We start from the raw sequence: 22,570 nt of genomic DNA, 5'->3' as shown, positions 1-22,570 counted from the left end.
TTGAATTTCATAACTTATGCAAAGAGATGGGGAGGTTGCCAGAACTTTCCTCTTGGGTTCGTTTAAGGCACATAAAGCGGGGAGGTTTGGTACTGAATCAGAAGGAGTTCTCCTGAACATGGACGCATGGTTCATGGTAAAATATCCCATGTTGGAAGGATCTCCTACTGCCTCAGCTTGATGCTGGTAAGAATAAAGAAATCAACCCCTATGGTGATGCATTTTTATTCTTAATTATTTAGCTTCGCTGTGCACACACGGGTGTTTGTGTGTGTGTATATATATATATATGTGTGTGTTAGGAGTGGCAGAAGGCAAACAGGGATCAGATGAGAGATCATACATGGCAGACCTGTTTCAAAAGGCCTTTCCCGAGCTAGAGGGGTGGAATTGGGGTCAAGAGGTCTAGAGAGGTCATAGAATCCCATTGGTTCTGAAGCAATCTGAGCTGGATGGTGGAAAACCATGAGCAATTCTGGTCTACATTGGGAATTTCCTGTTGAGACAAATTTATGAGAAAGCAAGGACAGGAAGCTAAGCATAATGTGGGGGAGTGCTCCTTTTTTGTTAAGCCTCACTATTGTCACATAACAGTTGAGAGACGCTGGAAGCTTCACCAACTAATCAAACCATTCCAGGATAAGGGGGCTCAAGCGTTTCTGCTGAATACCAGGAGGCTGAAGGTGGTTTGGAAAAACATGATGCGTATATTCATGTCTGAAATAAAAGCAAAAGAATTTATGGAAGACAAGAGTGTTTAAAATCGGAGGGTCTGAGGTACTGGGAATTTTGATGCAGTGTGTATTTCGTTCTGCAGTGCTTTACGTGTGATTATGCTTATTCACTAAATATGGTGAAACATTGGTATGGGGACAGTGTTTTTTGGTCGATGGATGAAGAATGTACTAACATCCTAACAGACCTATGCATGGTCTGCTTGCTTCTCATGGGTGGAGGCATGGAGAAAGGGGTGTTAAGAATGTGTTATTGGGGGTTATAGAGTTTTTAGGGGAGAGAGAGGGGGAAAGTGCAACACAAAAAACAAAAAGTGAGTAAAAGCAAAGGCAAATGTCAAGATTAGCATAATGTGGGCCGAAAGGTGACCCAGTTAAGCTGAGGTATAGCAGTTGTTAGCATCAAGTGAGGGAAGACTATTTTTTGTCATATAAGGAAGTAGTTGTCAGGAGAAGATCTGTAATGTAAATTATCTGGTTGCAACATGGTGCAGGTGGCTAAAATTTTGTGTGTTTCAGTGACCTAAATGATCATTCTAAACATCAAAGAGTGGTGGAGATACTCAGAACCCTGGGACCCGATATTATTTATGAGCAGGAAATGCATATCCAATGGAGGAAGAGGAACCTGTTGGAGGTGTGGGGTTATACCCTTCTTGCTTGTACAGATCAGAGTAGGGGGTTGGTTATACTGGCACCTGGCAAGTATCAGCTATTGGACAAATTGGGCAGATGGGTGATCGCTGAATGTCAGGTTGCATGGGCTAGATTAACCACCTGCTCATTTCATGGATCCAATTTGGATGAAGCAACTCTCCTAGAGGATCTGGATTTGGAGCTGGAGTTTTGGTCTACTTCTCTGATGTGGTGACTTAAATCTGCATTTCAATGTAAGTAGAAAACTAGAAACCAAGTACCAGTGGAGAAAGCCTAGGGTGGATAGGGCTCTGAGACATCTAACGGGTAGCCATGGGCTGATGGATGTTTTGGGATACTGTTAAAGCTCTGGATCTTGGGTATACTTACTTTTCATGCCCGTACAGAAAGTATGTCTGGCTGGACTATTTGTTTATATCTTCTGGTGTACTGAGCAGGGCCGATATTAGGAGACTCGCCAGACTTTTTTATGACCGCAATCCCTTATTCTTGAAACTATATGGGTTGGAGATAACTAGGGTCCAGGGGAAATTGATATTTGACAGGAAGCTGCTTCTTAACAGCCAGTATGTTGACCACATGAGAAATTGGCTAATGGATTTTTTGGAAATTAATAGATCACTTTACGAGGGGTGGTTTGTGATGCATTAAATCAGGAGTGAGAGGAAAGTCCATCAGCTTCGTTACACATGCTCAGAGACAAGAGGCTAATGGATTATATGAGCAATGAACTGCTCTGAAAATGTATCTCTGAGATTTAAACAAAAAAAGGCACAGGTAAAAGCCATGACTAATAGTTACTATGCCAGGAAGTTGGCAGAAAGGTTCCAGATGTACAGAGTAGAAAGCTCTGAATATTAGGAGGCAGTAGGTAAACTATTGACCCTTCACAGTCAGGAAAGGCAAGTTGATAGGAACATCGAAAGTATCAAGAAGGCCGACGGCACTCCAATCACAGAGCATGCCAGTATTATTAAAGAGGACTATTGTAGGGTGATATATCAGGAGGAAAGCATACCTACACTACCTCTAGTAGAAGGCTTACTGGATGAAGAGGTAGCTGTGGATGAGGTCAGGGCATTAGAGTGAGATATTACATTGGAGGAAGTCTCTAGTTCTTTAAAATCCTTGGCTTCTGGCAACATGACATGTTCCGATAAAATACCTCTAGAGTTCTATAAAACACTGTATGTAGAATAGGCGATAGTTCTGCTTGATATGTTTGTGGGGCTCCGGCGGGAGGAGGTCCCACCATCTTCTTAGGGGGGCACCAACACAGTAATATTCAGGAAGAAGAATAAGCCACCGGATAACCCAGGCTTTATAGACCCATCTCTCTGATCAATGCTGATGCCAAACTGTATTCGAAAATACTTGCAGCATACATTGGGATGGTCATAGCCCAGGTGGTCTCGGCCCCTGGCACCACTTTTTCATACTTGGCAGGGGGACAACTGAACTCGTCAGACATGCCATCACTTTATTTGATATTGCTGAGGTGACGAGGAACCTTGTGGTTGTGATCCTCGTTGATGCAGAGAAAGCATTCAATAGAGTACCTTGGAGTTATCTTTGTGGGGGCCCTGACATGCAGTGGATTTGGTTTAAGGTTGATCAAGGTGATAAGGGCTTTGCACCATCACTCATTTGCCCAGCTTCAAATAATGGGCCTCTCGTCAGGTGGGATTGTTGATCACCATGGGAACATGGCTGCGATGTCCCTGCTCCCTCATTCTTTTCGCCCACTATATTGGCCCATTGACAAAGCAAATATCAAGGAACCAGATTATTAAACCGATGAGGGCCAATAAGTACGAAACAGAAAGTATTGGTTTATGCTGATGGCAGTGCCGTAATCACACCAGATCCCAATTGTGCTTTTGTTGGGGTGGAATAATTGGTAGGGAAATTCAGATCAATCTCCGGCTACTTCCTTAACAGGGAAACAACCTAGATTGTATATACTGATAATATAGTTATGCCAGATAGCCATGAGGTGAGGTTGAGACTGCTACTTAGGAATCAGGATATCACCTGTGGTTGGTTCCATCTATGAGATCAATTTTGTCCCGTTATTGGGTAAGATTATTACCGATCTGAGGGGTATTAATAGCTTGCATCTTACTCTTGTTGGAAGATGCAATGTTTTAAAGATTATTGTTCTCCCAAAAGTGCTTTGCTTATACCTTTCGAAGGTCATTGCTCAGGGAATTGGATGCTATTAGCGTAAATTTTGATTGCCAGTATAAAAAGATATGGCGGGCTCTCAGATATTTAGCTCCTCCACTAGAACAGGGGTGGGCAGCCCCCAGCTTTTTGTTTTATTACTGGAAAGCACTCCTGCAGCATATGTGGGTTCTTTTTTAGGCAAGGAGGGGCATGATGAATGGCTCTGTGCAAGCCTCAGAGGTCCCAATTATCTATGAACTAGCCCTAGGTGGTTCACAAGGGGGTGCCTCTTGAAGCAGATTGTGCTTAGCTGCTATTGAAAAGTGAGATTCAAGACAATGGTGGCAGCCTGGAGACTTTGGACTAGAGTCAGGTAACAGCTGGGAATTTAAAGATATAATTAGTATACTCCATTATGGCGATTTCCATTGTTCCCTGCAACATTCCATGGTGGGACCAATCTGGGCTGAGCAGGCTGGGGAACCTCTTCTCGTGAGGGCAGGTGTGCCCGTTTGTTGAGCTGTAGAAGTACTTTGGGATGGGGGTAAGGACATTCTTTAAATATTTACAGGTCAGGGACGTTTTGAAAAAATTAAAGGAGGAAATGTTTTCAACTGAAATAAGTCCCGTTTTAGACACACTCTTGCAGCTGGCAAGTAGGATCTTCCAGGTTTACTAAATCCTAATGGATATGTTTCAGGATGATTTAAAACTGCAAGGGGCAAGATGGGCAGGGAAGCTGGGGGTGGTGTGGGATAGAGATCTGCAGGCTTCAATCAGGATTGTAATGAAATATCTTTTTCCTCTAGTTTGAGAACTCAGCATTATAAAACTATGTTCATACTATACTACACTTCTGCCAAGCTGTTTAGTTGGGATAAGAGGGAGGATAAGTACACCTGCTGTGGAGAAGTTCCAGCCGACATGGCCCACATGTTCTTTGATTGTGGGAGGCTACATTCATTCAAAGACGGTATTGAGGCCTTTTGGAAAAAGTTGATGGGTAATGAGACCCACATTAGTCCAGCTATGATATTGTTTGGTATTGATCAGGGCTTTGCAGGAGATCTGGGACAATTGTATTTTGTTTTCATCTCCATGACTGTAGAACCCCTCCTATAGCAACAACATGAAAAAGTGCTGTACCACCCACTGTACAACCAAGGTTTGGGAGGTCTGTTAAGTATGTATAATTTAGAGAGATTACTGTATAACAGTAAGGAGTTGAGGTAGAAGGATCTGGTCCCCAGTGATGTATTGGATATCAGATAACCTTGTCCTCGATGACTGGTTAGCTCCAGGCCTGGGTAATGTGGGCGATTAGAGTGTGTATATATCGGCCTACATTGTTGGTTCATATGAAGGTAGGTAACCGGAAGCTGCGTTCAGCATTATCTAGACCTGATGGAGAAATCATGAACTTGGTGGAAGTCCTGAACGTCACTTGCATTAAACTCAAGAATAGCGATATATTGGCATCTTATTTATGATGAATTAATTTTATGGATTTGTTAATTAATGATGTGGCTGGTCACTCAAATGTTTTGATAATCTTTGTTACTTGATAATGAATTGTCTGGAATGCCTTATCATAATGGTGAGATGGATTTTCTTCTGTTTGTGTGCTAATACTCCTTTTTGGAAAAAATATAAATAAATAAGTCACCCCTTAGGTAGGCCCTGGACAACTCAAAGAGCAGGGTGCTATGTATTTAAAAGGCAGGACATGCACTTTTAAGTTTTACATGTCCTAGTAGTGTAAAACTCCCAAAGTCATTGTTTACTACTGCAAGGCCTATCTCTCCCATAGTGAAACATTGAGATTATTTTATTACATTTTATAAGTGTAGTTCACAATATGAAAGAGATAAACATTTCGAGTTTGGTGTCTCTGGAGTCACAATTTGAAATCACAACTTATGGTGAAGTCGGATTTTAAACAGCATTTTCGAAAATGCCACTTTTACAAACTTGGCAAAGATTTACTTTAGCTATTTGGTGCCTGTTGGCTGTCTCTGGTTGCTTGTCTGGAGTGGGTGATGGCTGGGCTTTGTGTATTCTACCTAGACAACCACACACAATCGGAGTTTACATGTGACTTGATGGGTCATTCTGGGAGGATGGGAAGGTGGAAGAGGACCCAGCCTCACGAACACCTGAAAAGATTGTGTCCTGTCCCCACACAAAGGGCTGCATACTTCCCTGTAGTGAGTCTGGAGCCACAGCAGAAAGGACATGACCTCTGGGCACTTCAAAGGCCTGTCTTTGATGTCATCCTCCACTTCAAAGGCCCAACTGAGTATAAGTACCGGACCTCTGATGCCACCAGTTCAGTACACTTCTGGGCCTGTGAATACTCTACCAAGAAGAAGGAATGCTGTGCTGCTGAAGGACCGCCACTCTGCTGAACTGCTGCTTTGCTGGACTCCTGCTTGCTGGGCTGCCCTGCTGTCTGCTGCTTCCTTACCTGGGTGAGAAGGACTGAGTCTGCATCACTTGAACCCAGAGTGACTCCTAGAGCTAGCTGGCTGGCCTCCTGATCTGAAAGCTCAGGGATATGAAACACTTCTAACCGTCCTGCTTCTGCACCTGAACTATGTTATCTGTGAGTCTGCACTGCCAAGTGGAGCCACCCCTTGTCCTGAACCTTTGGAAGTGGATCTAAGGTGTTTGTTCCGGCTGAACTAACACATCCTCTGTTTTGGGAGCAGAAGTGAGGTATTGCTGCTCCTGCATTGAGCTTACCGTTGCATCGCCACTACTTGTTGGTCAGAACCAACGCCACAGACTCACATTGCCTTTAGAACTGTCACTACGCAACAGTTTCCCTGGTGCAAACTCCTTGCAACTCCTGTTGATGTCAGCCTCGATGACAATGCTGAACCTCCGCATTGCTGCTTCTCCTTGGATTGGAACCAATGCATCGCCTCATGTGCGCCAAGCATCCTCGACACAGGTCTTCGCATCGCAAGCCCCGCCAACAGGATCTGTGATGTTGACACATCAAGATCTTGCACAGCACCTCGCCACATCTCGGAACTGACACATCGCTTTGGCTGCCCAGTGCGTCTTTGCTTCGAATCCATGCAAAGCTCTGCTACCGGGATTTAAGGTACTTTCTTTCAGCATGCCTAACTGGGTCCCTGTAGCAGGTCTGCGGTTATCAAGGTCCGCCTAAACTTCTGACTTTGTCCCAATCTTGCGTGACCAGATATCACCAGTTGGTGCTTCTTGCTTCAAAGTGCTATTTTACAATTTACTCATACCTCAAGACCTACTTATTTGCTTTTTATCATTTTGGTCTTGTTTTATTTACTAAATTCTGATCCATTTTTCTAACCTAGTGAGGAATCTTTTTGTATGGTGTTTTCACTGGTTTACTGTTTGAAGTGTTACACAGTAACTCAACACATTGCCTCTAAACTAAGCCTGACTGCTCAGTGCCAAGCTGCCAGAGGGTGAGTAAAGGTTAATTTAGGGTTTGCCTGACACTTACCCTGACTAAGACCCTTGTCAACCAACAACCCAATTTCTAACACAAACATTTAAATTAGGTATGTTTTTTCAAGTCAAAGTGAGTCCACTAGCAAACAAGTACGAGTCATAATGCTGTTGAGTTTGAAATGCTTTATTCTTCATATGACTCTAAGATGCAAGTGGTAAAATTCATTCAAACTATTTATTTGCTAACAGGGACATCTTTAAATGATTTGCTATGTCAACGGGAGAAGTGTTTTCCGTGCTGCGTAACCTTGCCTGTTCAGCCTGTTCTACAGGTTTGTGCCATCACCTTCTGAAGTGGCCAGCCCAGCACAATAGCTAAAGGGGAGGAACCCATCTGTTTTCTCCATTAGGAAAGGATCAGGATATTTCAGGCCTGCTTTCACAAAATGCATGTGTGATGTACATACTACTGCTGCACACTTAGTGCACCTAGAAATTGTACTTAATGTTAATGGTGCAGTTGCAAAGTGTAACAATCATTTGCAATGATTGTGTTTTGCCTGCCTCTTACAGCTCTATGCCGATCATATTATCATCTGATCAATATTACTGGATTAATGTAACTGTAAAAGCACAATCTCTAAACGCTTTTCTAAAAAGAAATTATATAGTGAGAACATTGACTCCCCCTGTAAATTGTAGTTAGTGCTTCAAAAATATTGACTATCCTCACGGGCTTCATTTGCTAAGAAATGCAACATTTGCCCCTATATCTGCCTCTTCCTGGCCTATTTTGTTCCTGTTATGTGTCTGTCCTACTCAAGCTCAAACAGTAACCAGAATTTAAGGAATTTGCTGCTCTGTAGTTGTAATGTGGGCTGTTCTCTCAGGCTGTCCCACAGTCCTGTGCATGTCATGGTTTCAAGAATTTGTGTTTGGAACGCCACCATAGAGACAAAAGTAAGGCATAGAAAATAGAGGAAATGACTCAAGCCGATAAAGGTCCTGTCCTATTACACACACATGTGCACTTAGGTTTCTCCAGCCCGGCTGTTCAGCACAGCTTGCAGGGCTCTGTCTGAGTGGCAGTCCGAGCCGCTCAGATAAATCCTGGTGCTGCTTTCATGCTATGTTTAGCCTGAAAGCAGAGCCAGGATTGCTAGGGAGACTGTGCTGGTGTCCATCAGGAGGAGAGAAGCGAGGCAGCAGGGACGGCAGGAAAGGTGCACTGCAAATTACAGGTGTTTCTATTACGCAATTTAATGGTATTCGTATTACAAACCTTAGAAGGATAAAATAAAAGACTATGCTGGCCTAGATGTGCACTATTCGAACGTCTGACCACCAAACACAAACGATGTCAAGGACAAGTGTAGGTCACTGACATATCTTGTTTTCTAAAGACAGGGAGGGGGCATAATATATAAATCATGTTAGAATGACATCAACAGTCCAGATTTTGATGGCTTTCAGATCAGCCCATGCTTTTAAAATATTCTACAGACCCTATATACATCCTACTAATCTGCAGCTCAATGGCTTCACTATTGGTGGCAAGCATTCTCATGGCCTATATGAGATGCCGCAGTGGACGGGACCCACTGCGAGCAAATATTGTCATAAATGAGAAACAATGTCACATTCTTAGAGCAAGGATGTATATCTTCAACAAGTAGCTGTCTCCTTGTTTAGCACCACAACGTGTCTCTTTGTCGCAAGAGAGAGGGTTACAAAACAATGAAGTGAATTATTTCTGTCTCTGTTTTCTCTCTACCTTCTTTTAGACAGTAGATTTTTGGTGCCACCCCCAGTTTTCTCTCCTCGTGTCCTCTTTCAAGCTGACCTGACATATTATCTATTCATCTCCGTAGGCATTGCCCTTGGACACTTACGATTTTTTGCTAAAAAGTATAAGTTTCAATCTAGTAATGTAGGTCCACCCACGCTAAATTACAGAAAAGCTGCAGCAGAGCGCTTCTGTCATTTTCTGTAATTCACGCGGAAATAGAAAATAATATACCAGGGAAAGTATGCTGTTCAAAAACTCTATTTGTGAGATGAAGTTCCTCCAGCTTTTGATTATGATCATATTGCAGGTCACCAAGGAGCTCTTTGATCACATAAGAGCAGAAGTCGGACTTACTTTATATGTACAGAGACCTAGAGGTAGGTTGCAATATTCCTTAAATTTACAATTGACAAATTTACTTATTCCGTTAAAAAGATGGGCCTACTACATGTAACCAGCCACTGTACATTTTAACATCAGAGTTCTACTGTGTCCATTTGATAAACAATGGGTGCTCTGCCTTACATGTGTGCATGTTTATAAGGAGCAAAATAGTCCTGAAAAAAGCCTTTTGTGAATTCTAATGACCCGGGTCTGAAGAAGAATGATTCCTCGCACAATTTAGTTTTTGCATTTTTTTCTCTTCAGAAGAATGACAATCAGTTCTGCTTAATTTGATGCTTAGAGCACTTGTCTTTTTTTTGGTGGTCTCCATGTCCATGTTCTGCTATTGATTAATGTATACTGTCCACTGACAAACATTACTTTGATTGCTTCCATGTACTCCTTCTTGCCCAAATACTTCAATAACATTTCCTTAGAGCCCTGCCCATCCTTCATAAATACTTTTTTTCAATGCTCCTTACCTACATTAGCCTATCACCCACTCTCCCCTCTGCCCCTTTTAAGATAATTTTGTTAAACACTGTTGCTCGGTTGTTTCTGTAACCATTCACCCATTAGATAATTTACACTTGGGTTTCTTTTCTCCTAAAATTATAGTTCAGCCTTGGATTTTGTAGACAAATATAATTTGACTTTTTCCTGAGAAGTATGTACTCTGTCAGTGGCACGGACAATGGCTTCATTACATTATGCTGCTTCCCCAAAAAAGCATAGTTACCATATTATTATTACTAACTTTGGTGCTGCTTGACGTATCTTCCCAAAATTTTCAAAACTAATACAAAAGTTGGTTCAGCTGCTGTCTTGAAGGTTTCGGAGTGATCCGTCAAGTGGCGGGTGCGATGATGGTGCTTGCTTTGTTGAGGATGTGGTGAGGGCAGGGGTCAGATGGAGAGCCGGAGTCGATGGTGTTCATGATTTCGATGGTGTCGTTGATGGGGGTCCAGGAGAGCAGGAGGTTGGTTGGAGGTGAATCTGTGGTGTTGGTGGTTGCTGGGGGGTCTGGATGCTGAAGCTGTCGTGGATGTCTGCAATCTTGCGGTGGAAGTAGGAGGCTAGGGAGTCACAGAGGTCTTGGGATGGCGGGATGTTGTTGGCGTTGGAGCTGGGGTTGGAGAGTTCCTTCACGATGTTGCCAAAATGCACACAAGGTCACTGGTGACATTTCCTTGTGATCCATTACACAGCTGTAGTGTAGAATACATACTGAGCATTTACCTAAGCAGGCAGAAAGAACTTCACTTGGGTATATATTTTGTGCAAAGATGTGGACTCTTGTTAGGTAAAAGGGCAGGTGAGATTTCCTTGTGGTAGAGTCACTCACACACCTACTGACACACCCACACAGACACTCACATGCCTACTCACAGATGCACTCAGACACTCAGGCACCCACTCACAAACCCACTCAGAGAGTCATCTACTCACTCACAGACCCACTCAGACACTCATGCACCCACTCACAGACCTACTTAGACACTCATGCACCCACTCAGAGACCCACTCAGACATCAGCACACCCACTCAAAGACCCTCTCAGACATTCATGCACCCAGTCAGAGACCTACTCAGGCTCATGCGCCCACTCACAGACCCACTCAGAAACTCATGCACTCACTCACTCACAGACACACTTGAGCACCCACTCACAGACACACTCAGACACTCATGCACCCACTCACAGGCCCACTCATAAGCTCACACACCCCTTCACAGACCCACTCACACATTCATGCACGTAATCAGACACACACAATCACATACCTACTCAGAGACCCACTCAGACAGTCATGCATCCACTCACATACCTACTCATAGACTCATTGACCATTCACATACCCAGCAAGAGGCTAACGTACCCACTCACAGACCCATGCACCCAATGACAAACCCGCTAAAGTACACATGCACAGACTCACAGACCCACTCAGAAACGTATGCATGCGGGGTCGGCTGGTTATAGGGGGGTTAGTTGCAATCCCAGCCGCTCGCAGCCAAAAGCTTTGAATTGCCCTGGGTTGGGTGGCTATAAAGGATTTGCTGCAGGGCCTGGCCACAGTGCAGTGGAGGTTGGATTAATGTATAGTACTTAAAATTACTTTATGTTAAAAAAAATAGAAATTTACATAAAAAAACAAAGCTTACATGGATGTTATAGTTAGGAGATAGAATTAAGAAAAACATAGAAGTTCACATTAAAAAAAGGTTACAGGGACGTTATAGTCAGCCACCACACTTGTCTCTGCTCTGTCCTAACCACTCTCCTTTTTCAATCAAATTCCTATCTCCATGGAAACTAATACAAGTGTGCTGTTACATTCTAATTTTCAGGAATTACCATAGTAAACTTGTTAAGAATACCACAAAGTGGCAGTAAACTGCACACACGCCCGGCAATGGCAGTAGTGCTTAATTTGTAAATTAAAAAGGTGCACAAAGCCCTCCTCTTAAACACGCGGCTGCGGCAATTAGACGTGCGACACGGAATAGTGAAGCAGCTAATTCTGAAACCATCTAGGGCTTCTTTAATCCATTTACAAGCACTACCTTCCCCTTCAGCTCACTCTTGCAGCTTTCTGCTTTCTCCCATTGTGACACTTTTTCATTTTTCTCTTCCTCCGTCTTTCCCAAATGTGTCTTTTGCTCTCAGTAAATGCTTGAGGCAAAAAAAAAAGTGCTGGCCCTCAAAAATAAGTGCTGGTGCTCTGCACCAGAAACAACAAGCACTAATTAAGCAGGCCTAAGACAGGTTTGAAAGACTACTTGTGTGGGTAGCACAATCAGTGCTGCAGGCTTACCAGTAGCATTTGAAGTACAGGCCCTGGGAATATGGAATATCACTTTACAAGGGACTTATTAGTAATTATGGCAATAAGGTACACACCAGTGTCATCATGTTTAGGGGAGAAGTACATGCACTTTAGCACTGGGTAGCAATGATAAAGTGCTCAGAGTCCTAAGGCCAACAGAAAGAATCAGCAAAAATGGGAGGCGAAAGGCAAGCATCTGGGGAAAGACCACTCAAAGGATGACCGTTTTAACAGTTAGTAATCAGATCCCATTTTTATTCTTCTCTCAACAAAAGAAACAAATAAATATGAAAATGTTGACTTCTGATACTAGTGATACCTGCATAAATGGTAAGTCAGAGGAGGTATGAAAAAACAAGTGAATGGTAGTTACTTCGCACCATCACAAATACTGTCTTCCTAGGTCAGGACTTACATGTGACAGACTAAGGCATTCTGGCTGTTGCATACCTGATATGTTTCAATCGAACTAACTAGGCTGCAAAACACACAGGCAATGATTTCTTTCACTGAAAACCCAGGAATAGAATCACAATGTTTTACTATCATGGGGTGATGTGAGCACCTATAAAAGAGTAAATCACAGGGAAAACACACATCCTACCAGCTAAAATAAAAAGCAATATTATATATCAGGTAAATACATTTCGTACACCAGAATTAAGTATATCACCAATGACTATTATCATTTTTTTCTGAGATTCTTCGTCAATGCAGAGATTAATTGAACCCCTTTGTAGCAATGTTTATTTGCTCAAATCTTTAATTCAGTTTATTCTTCATTAATGAAACTGTTGTAGTCATGTGTGATGAGCAGTCAGCTGTCCTAGCTTGATAATATTCAGGCATTAGGTTTCCAATAGGTAGGCAGGGGTCATTTTGTTGTGTAGCTAACTATTCTAGTGTATGCCAGGGCACAGCTTTAGATGGGGTATTTGAGGGGTGACACCCCCCCCCAAATAAATTAATTATTGACTTGGTAGAAGCCCTTACGTAAAATTATTTTTGGGAACTACAAAGTCACACAAAAATTGATTTAAATGGTTTTGTAAGAAAAAAATCCTTCTACTGCCTTACAATTTTTTGCACCAGGTAGGCGTTCTGTGGGTGGTGCATGGACATTCCAGTGCATCTACCCATGGATTCTGATGCAAACCCATATATGGAAAGAGTTGTAGACATGGGTTTTCTCCAAAATGGTGTACTTGCCTTAGGTTGCAGTAACAAAGAAAACATATTTATTTCTCCTTATTATTTCCTACTTTCATGCGTCTATGCAACACACATACAAAGAGGAAAATAGATATTGTTGTGCAGGAATGTTCCCCTTGTGGAACAAAAAAAATCTATCTTGACCATAATGCAGGCACCCTTGCCCTATGGAGCAGTAGTGCTAAGCAGCCCAAAGTGCGCTAGTCGATGGAGAGAGTATATCTGAGCTATTTCTTTGAACCTATGATGCAGTTCTGCTCTCTTCAAGTGATGCAGAGCAGCAAATTTGACTGCTGTGCTGCATTTTCACTTTTTTGTAAATATGCCCCTTCATGACCAGTTTACCAAAAAATAGTAAATCTGCACTCATAGACGTACTATTTGAATGGATGCAAATGTACACTTTTAGAATGTAGTAGTAGGCTTAGAAAGCTACTTTCCTTTACTCGGCCTACCAAATTTAGAGATGTCCGACAGCCCATCAATGAGGCTCCTGTCAATGTAGGAAAAATGTCATGGACAGCTCAGTCAAACATGATGGCTGGCAAACAATCATTTGCAAAGTTCACTTTTTCTCAGGAACAGACTTCAAAAGTGTACGTTTGTTTTTGAAAGAAAAAAAAGGCAATGACCCCTACACTAGTTTTCTGCCAAGGTGTGGGGTTATTTTTTTTCTTTTTTTACTGCCCCTTGCCACAAGGATATACCTGGAGATGATGGACAGCTAAAAAAAAAGCCATGTAACCGTTTACTCCAAAAAGAGCGAACGGTCGGACTACGGCACTTATTCCGTCAGGCTGTCAAAGAAGTTTCAGACTTCATTGGTATAAAAATTGTGCTCTGTTCAACTCAAAATCGGATGGACCTTGAGTTGGGTGGATAGTCCACGCCGTTACCATTGAAACAGAGTACCCATCTGCTAAACACTTAATCAGCCCCAGAGGAACACCAAAGGCAAATCAGTATTGAGTTTCCTCCTCATGAGAACAGTCCATACCGAACCATTTCTTATTAGTTGGGAAATTTGAGCTACACACTCCGAATCCCACTGCCTAAGCTATGCCTCTGGAATGTATATATATATATATATACACAACAAAGGATTTCTCTATCCCATTTGAAGCAATGTCTTTAATAACACAGCACAAAACAGTAAGATAAATAAAGGCACAACATGTAAATGTCCTTTGAAGATCTGACTCAAACAACATCTAGGCATTAATGTTTATTAGTTGCAGTGGGTGGTATTCCTCAATTTCCTTTTTGAACTCCTGACATTTCCCCTGCTACCTGTTGTGTTAGTCCTCACGAAGGCAGTGTCTGTAGCAGAAAGTAAAGGCAGCTGCGAGAGTTCTGGTTCCTGTTGCATTTCCCATTCAATGGTGTCCTACCCCTCATCAAAAACCATGATGCTGCTCAAGTGCAAAGTCATCCAAGGGGGGGGGGGTCAAACCTATGATGTCACTGAGGTCAAAGTGTGTGTGATGTCCCTTCTGATACCATCGGTTGTCTGATGAATATGGGCTCATGGATGTATGTGACACCAGGGAGCCATAAGAGTTTTTCTTCTTACATTTGAATATAGCACACAAAGCAGATAAATTGACAAGTACACACCTGTGCTGTCTTCATACACCACTGTCACAATCTTCCAGCCGTAATGCAGAACCAGGTCCAAAACTGCTCTGCTGATGGCGGCATAGTCTGGGTGGAGGTTGATGTAAAAGGTATCTTTGTTGTCTACTGATGGATGTTTCCAGTGAGTCTGTATGTGAGGAACTTCCAGTGCATTGGAAATAGATTGTACAGCACTGACAGAGGAACTATGCGAAGGGCCAAAGAGCGCCGCCACACCAAGAGAAAGCTGGTCACACGCTGAGATATAGAGAACCAGTAAGAGAAAAAAGAGTAAAGAAGAGAGTATGAAAGAAATGGGAGAGAAAACCAGACAGAAACAAAGAAAGAGAACCAGGGAAATACATAGGAGTTAGGGTGAGAGCGGTAGGCAGCGAAAGTGAGAGAAAGAAAAGAGGAAATGAGAAAAATAATGAATGAGAATGAGCGAAATAGAGAGAGTGAAGGACATTGGGAGATGGAGGGAGAAAGAAGAAAGGAAAAAGCAAGAAAAGTAAAGGAAGAGAGCAAGAGAGTGAAGGAGAGTATGAAGGAAAGAGTCAGGAGACAGAGAAAGTCCAATGAGCAAGTCAGAGTGAAAGAGATGATGAGGGTAAGAGAAAGAGAGAGACATTGAAATTAGTAATCAAGTGACAAGTTACTGATTTATAAAGATTTTACAAATTTACCTTGAAATTATTTGATTCAATGCACAAATTACAGAGACAACTTTGTCAAATCTACCAGACAAAGAGTTACATTATTATGAGCTAAGACTACTTCTGGATACCTTTTTTGATTTTGTACTTATATCCTAACGTTGAACATATTTCATACAATATAAAATGGCAGCTCACGGGACACTATGCGCCACATTTGCATAACTTTTTGATGCAAAAGTGGCGCAAACTTACAAAATGCAATTAGATTTTGTAAGTCTGCCCCACTTTTGCGTCAAAAAATGAAACAAATGCGGCACTAAAAAAGTATAAATATGGGCCTATATTTGCAAGAGGCAGTGACCTGTCTGCCTGGCTGCACTGATCTTTCCTTGCCCTCTGCCATTCTACCACGATGAATAGTTTTTAGAGGCTCACTTATGAACCAGCTTAAATACAATCACTATTTATTGTGACAGCTGCTAATAACTTCTCACTAGGAATTATACCTAATTTGCAATCTCCCACAAATTAGTACTGGGTTGCAGATATATAAATAACTAACGTGCCCTTTCGTAAAAGGAAGCAGTGGCATAACACGGTGATGAGACTCCCTGCAGATTGTGAAGAGGGCCCCTTTGTCTCCCATATTTTACGGTTAGTAACTGGCCTTGGGCTGAGTGGGGGCTCCCTGAAGGGTTGGTGGCCCCTGTGCTTCAGGGGCCACCGGGGCTTGTGTTACACTCTTGGAAGGCAGATGCATTCTCCCCAAGCAAGTAAACTATTTGACCCTGAATGCAGTGAAAGATGACCAAACATGTGACCCTTAACAATGTCCACACCATGTACTTCTTACAGTGGCCTGCCCGTTGTGTATTGAACCACTTCCATTCACGTAATCCTAAACAATGTTGGTTTTGAAAGTTCCAGCTTCAAGCAAGTTAGTCATTTCTCTACCCATCTTCTCATGCAGACTTGAAGTCCTTCTCCTCTTCCCTCATATCATAGATTATTGTTAGCTTTTCACTGGCTAAACTTCTGCTTCTTTGATCACCCTAGCCTCAAAGGCATTTTTGCACCACACTTGCACTTACTTTACAAACGCAAAATCACATTACTAATTGGAAGGATGGGGAACGGTGTGAATTTTCACACACAAATATGGCAGAATTTCCACTTGGAAAAATCTGCTTTCAGGGGCAGTTTTCTAGGCATTCAAGAGAGTCCACCCACCACAGTTGGTTAACACCCACAAGCTTACAAAGTTTGTAGGTATTCATTAAAAACTTGTATTTTCATACTCTGAATATGTTTGGAGAATTACTCCTATTAAAGGACAGGAGTAAATCTATGCCCCTCGAAGGAACACACCTATACTTGAGGCATAAGGAAAACAATTACTCCAATCTAAACAAATATTTTCATGATGGAGATTTTTTTTTAAACTTAGCAAATGTACGTTAGTGTGACATTCCTGCATGATTGAATGCACACATATGCCCTTCCAAGTGTATTAATGACTGCGCAGGTGAGTACTGTTACGAATCATCGATAGCCATAGGTTCCAAGGAGTACCCCTCCAACTCTTTGAGAGTTACATGACGTATATTTTACTTGAAATGTAGGCATATGAAGACTATGGGGACTGTCCACAAACTGCATTTTGTGGTACAGTTAGTACATGTAGTAGTGCTACAATGGTACTATTCAGGTTTTACAAAGTGATATTCACCAACCTCTTAGTGTAAATCGTCACTTCTCCCATCTTTCAGTCCTTACGTTTACTACTTATTAGTAAATGTCGGAGGGACAAGGGAAGTGGTTGAAAAATGAGGCAGACTTACTACATATTAGGTGTGGGGTAATTCACACAGATAACTTACTTTTGTGAGTAAGATATTCATGTAAGTTTACCCAGACACTTTTGAGTAACTTTAATCGTTTTGAGTATTCACCATTTACAAGTGCAAAGTTACTCAAAAGTGTAGCTTTACAAGTCCCTACCCCCCAGAAACAGGGGATGGGGCCAAATTTACGAATGTGAGTTACTACTGCCAAAAAGGAACAGCAGTAAGGCCAGCATGCTACATAGCCAGCCCCATGTAGCATGCTGGCTTTACTGCTGTTCCTTTTTGGCAATAGTAACTTACATTCGTAAATTTGGCCCCTCATACAGCACCATCCCCCCACAGAGAATAAGAGAGGCACGAACCTCAAAATAGAACCCAGTTGGAAATAACATTACCTTAAATTAATTTATTTGACTTGTTAAATATATACCATTTAATATCAACAAAATTACGAAATAATTAATTTATGATCAAATCTAATAAAAAAACTTTTGACTATGGATACAAATGTAACAATAATTTTCTAAAAAACTTTTGTGAATTTTAGTAAAAAATAAATATAAAAAATATCTTAATTAAGGTGGTATTTTTTAGTACATTCATGGTTTTACTTTAAATATTTATTGCATAAAGTAATAGTCCTGTAGCATTTTTTGTAATAAATTTAGTACATATCTAAACCTTAATTTGGTGAGAACTCCTCCACTGGAATAAGTGCTTGCGCTGAACATTCAGGTCTGCTAACATACAAAAGAACATCATCTGCTTAAGCAACAGATTTTAGTTAATCTCTTCCAAAAACATTTCAATTTTTATTTATTTGAATGAACTTGGAAAAGAGAATGTAAAAGAGGGATAACTTCTAGCGTATTATCTAATGGTGAAAAAGTAAGATAATTTATTAAGTCTACCGTTAATAAGGACAATAATGGGGGAGAAACTGGATCATTATTAAATTGCTAATGCTTTTCTAAAATTCTATGACAAATTGTTTTTCCTGAAATTAAATCCTGCTGCAGAGGAAATTGATAAATATTTGTCTTGAATGACCAAAGATCTGTATGCACACTTAGATCTGTCTTCACTAAAAAAAGAGTTGACTTTGCAAAGCAGTATCGAATGAAATATTACTCAGTATAAAGAGGACAGCTCTTGGACCGATGGTGTCTCTACTGACTTTTATGCTCAATTTCTAAGCTCATTTTTCATTATTATACCTTCTTTTTTAGTATAGTTATATGAAGACAGCCACTGAACAATTCCTCCTCACAGGTGTTTTTTGCAAGCTTTGAAATTCATTATTCTAAAATCTAGACATGATGCTGTTTGTAAACATTTCTGTCTAATATCCCTAATTAATAATAACTCTATAATCATTAATGAAATATTGGTGCAATGACTTTCCCAAAACATAAAGTAATAAACAATCTGATTTTATTAAAGCTATTCACAAAATATAAAGAATAAACAATCTGATGTTGTTACGGAATGTTAGTTCAGATACTGTGAGTATTTTTTTTTGACAGTATTGGTAAAACATTGCTAATTAAATGTCTCTTTGCAAAAGTGATTTTAAAATGCATTTGAGTAAATTAAGTACGATTTTATCATGGGGCAGCATTAAAGCGGTAAGAGTCTGGGCCACAAGTTTTAAGTCTGACAACGGTTTAGTAAATTATCTTTGGCTGCTATTTTGTGAATATTCTGCTTATTTTCCAAAAAGGGTTTATGCACTAAGGCTTGGGTACTATATTTTTATTCTGTATCTTACTTTGTGGGGTTTACAGAAGTGGGGTTTACAGAAAACCTTCATCAGAAAGGGGAGTATTGTAGACAAAATAATTTTCAGCTAAAATTCATTCCTGTCAATAGTGAGGTGACTCTCTCCCTGACTTGTCTGCCTGTAAGACAGTCTTTTACTGCCTTGGTTTTCCTGACAAAATAAGCACTCTAAAAATTTTATAAGGCCACCCTCCACCTCTAGGCTACATTGGTGATGAGAACAGGGTGAGGCTGTGATACTTTCCAAACAACATTTAGGTTCTACCAACCGGTTCTACCAAAGACAGTGGCTTTCTGGTTCCTGGTACTGTAAATGATAAAAAGTTTTGAAGAGGATTAAAAAATTGTGCATTTTAAAGCATATTGTAATAAAGAATTTAGTTAGAAAGCAAGACTGTTTACAAAGCAATTGTGAGTGTATAGTCTTGAAATTTTTAAACACATTAAAACTGGCCCATATCTTACTGCATTAATGTGATCAACAATTATTGTAGTGTGCACATTGTACAGCTCAACAAATCCAGGCCCTTTCAAATGTGTGTTTGTCCAGGTCTTGCACTATGTGCGGCATTGACTTTGGAAGAAAATGCTCTAACCAGGCTTCCAGAATCACCCACAGCTGAAGGCTGCAATCAGCCATTCAGCAATATGTGCACACCCGTCTTTAACTGGAATGAAAAAAGTGGAGTCCCTAAAAACGAAAATGTAAAATACATTGCTGTCATTCGCATACTGTCCCACCCGAGCTATATTTAGATCCTCTCTGAACTGTTATTGCATCCAGATATATAACACAACAACTAATATGCACCTAAACCCTGCCAGAACTATTGGCTTTGTCTGTGGTTGTTAGCTGGTTAAGATAAACAGGTAAAATCAATGATATGTCATAAATAATTAACATTGAAAATGTTAGACTGTGAATAAAATATTATTGAGCTCTCTGTGAGAAGTAGTGATCTTCAGTTATGTGCACTTTATGTTAGACTTGATTACCCTTTTTATCTCCATAGCTCATCCATCTGCTTATCTTCAACCTCATCTCTTTCCTCATCAGTATCCTCTTTCACTGTCCCCAAAATGCACTTCCTCGCATATCCCTCTTTTCAGACCCCCAAAGATACACTGGCACACTGCTCTCACTCACATGCAAACATTTTCTTTTATTGTTTGATTTGTAAATATTCTGAGAACTATGTACCCCTTTCACACACATTTACACATAATTTCAGTTGCTATTGGACTACATGAGCATTGCTATGTGTGCTTTGTAGAGAGGCCAACCTACTGACAGTCACTGTGAGAAGCTTGCACTGCCTTCAGTCTCAGAGCCAGAGCTCTAAATCATGACCCCTCACAAACACCTGGCACAACTCAAATTGTGCACTACCAAACAGTAATAAGATGCAAGAAAAATCCCAGAAACACAACAAGATGGAAATAGCTCACACTGTATGAGAATTGAAGATTAAGTAAAACACTTGAAATAAGAGTGGATTACCTTAACATTTTTAACTTTAATTGATGAAATTCAATCTGTGTTTTGTGACATTAATGTTAATGGCATGAAGGTATTGGCCAATTTTAACACCATATGACTGAGCCAGATACCCAGAATAACACAACCCCAAACATCAAGCATAGTACAGTGTGTAACTGTCTTTAAAATCCAAACAAGTCCAGAGTTTGGATAAAACATTCTAGAACCATTGCACTGATCAATCTAGATAAGAAAGAACCTCAAACAACAAATACACGGTCCATATTCTAGGCATGCATACTCATAGCATGTTTTTTTTCCATTTCTCTGGTATTCCCACAAATCAGGATATTATAAGCACATATTTCTCCCTTTGCACTTGACTTGGATATTTGGATTTTCACCAGGGAACAAAAGGCCTGCTTGCCTTTTAGATAAACATTACCGGGGAGCAAATATAGCAGCTCTACTTTTAAAGGGGACATTAACCTATAGCCACAGCCTGAGGTGTTTTAGTGAGCGTGACCAGGGGTCTGCGCAAAATATGCACAATACAAGTTTAGAATTATAACATTTACCATTACTGAGAACGAGGCCTTAAATCTCATGCACAATGCTATCATCCAGTCCTACCCTGTGACGAATGGGATAGGATGGGATCTATACCGATGAGTGACAGATGTCTGGCCTCATGCATGGATGCAGCCTGCAATACCTGACTCCCTGACACTGACAGTGTAACTGACCTACAGTGGATAGCACCATAGGCTACCATGGCACAGAAGGTGTTAGAAATTGGGTTTTGTGTTGACAGAGGTATGCATGCTGGTTAAGCAAGAACCACAATCCTAGTCAGAGTAAGTCACAAACACAACCTAAATTGACCTGTGCTCACCCTCCGGTAGCTTGGCACAGAGTAGGCAGGCTTAACTTAAGAGGCAATGTGTAAAGTGATTGTGCGACACTGCAAACAGTAAGACAGTGAAAACACCACAGAAAAAGGTCCCAGACCTGGTTAGAAAAGTATAGCTTAATTAAATAAATAAAACAAGACCAGGTCAAAGTCAGGATTTCAGGCCGGATGCGATGGAGCGCAGGCCATATAGAGAGACCCACTTTGCCCCGCTGAACAAAATTACCTTCATCCTGGTTGTGTCAACGTCTAGGAAGATGTGAGGTGCAGCTGAGCTGATGCGTTGGTTCCGATCCCCCAACAAAGTGAGATGTATCTGTTTTCTCCACTTAAAGTCGGCGATTCCTCACTTCAGAAAGCAATGTGCTGGTCTTGAAGGCAATGAGTTGGTTCTGCTCCTGTAGCAGGAGATGTGTCAATTTTGAGGGTGAAGTGCTGGTTATGAAGGCGATGCACTGGGCCCACTCCATACAGTGACAAGGATGTGCCAGTTCTGATACACACAGAGGTGAAGATGTGCCGGTTCTGATCCCTGCAACAGTGAAGATGTATTGATTCCCATAAGGATACATGGGTTGACTGAAGCAGCACCATAGGCCTCACCTCCAAGGGTCCAGGATGGTGGTGACACCACTTGGCATGGCAGGCTCACAGCTGGTAGAGTCCAGTTACAGATGCATGTAAGTTGGAAGTTGTTAGAAATTGGGTATTTGGTTGGCAGTCAGGTTACCCCCTGTCCAAGCAAGGACGCTCACTCTAGTCAGGGTAAGTCATGCATAATCCAAATCATCCTGTGCCCACCCTCTGGAAGCCTAGCACTGAGCAGTCAGGCTTAACTTGGAAGGCAATGTGTAAAGTATTTGTGCAATAAATCATGCAATAACACAGTATAACACCACAAGAATACACCACAAAGAGTTTAGAATAATAAATATTATTTAGCTGGTTAAATGCAGGTCAAACGATCAAGATTTGATAAGTACACATTGAGATATCACTTTAGAAAATGATAAAAAGAGTCTTTAGTCTTTAAAAAGCAACAAGTGTCTCTT

At 41.2% G+C, this 22,570-nt stretch overlaps 1 protein-coding gene across 5 annotated transcripts in view; it reads right to left on the bottom strand.

Moving 5' to 3' along the window:
- Positions 1–22,570, bottom strand: part of GRIK1 (glutamate ionotropic receptor kainate type subunit 1) — a 990,817-nt gene that overhangs the window by 548,082 nt on the left and 420,165 nt on the right. For 4 of the 5 annotated variants that reach the window (XM_069204055.1, XM_069204056.1, XM_069204053.1 and 1 more), the window contains exon 3: positions 14,838–15,095. The exons of the other annotated variant lie outside the window; for it this stretch is intronic. In XM_069204055.1, the coding sequence (XP_069060156.1) occupies positions 14,838–15,095 (258 nt within the window). The remainder of the gene's footprint in view (positions 1–14,837; positions 15,096–22,570) is intronic. 5 annotated transcript variants of the gene reach the window in all.

This window comes from Pleurodeles waltl, chromosome 8, assembly GCF_031143425.1.
Source record: "Pleurodeles waltl isolate 20211129_DDA chromosome 8, aPleWal1.hap1.20221129, whole genome shotgun sequence".
Taxonomy (NCBI): Eukaryota; Metazoa; Chordata; class Amphibia; order Caudata; family Salamandridae; genus Pleurodeles; species Pleurodeles waltl.
The sequence above is the reverse complement of the archived record's forward strand: the minus strand, read 5'-3'. Positions and strand labels throughout refer to the sequence as shown.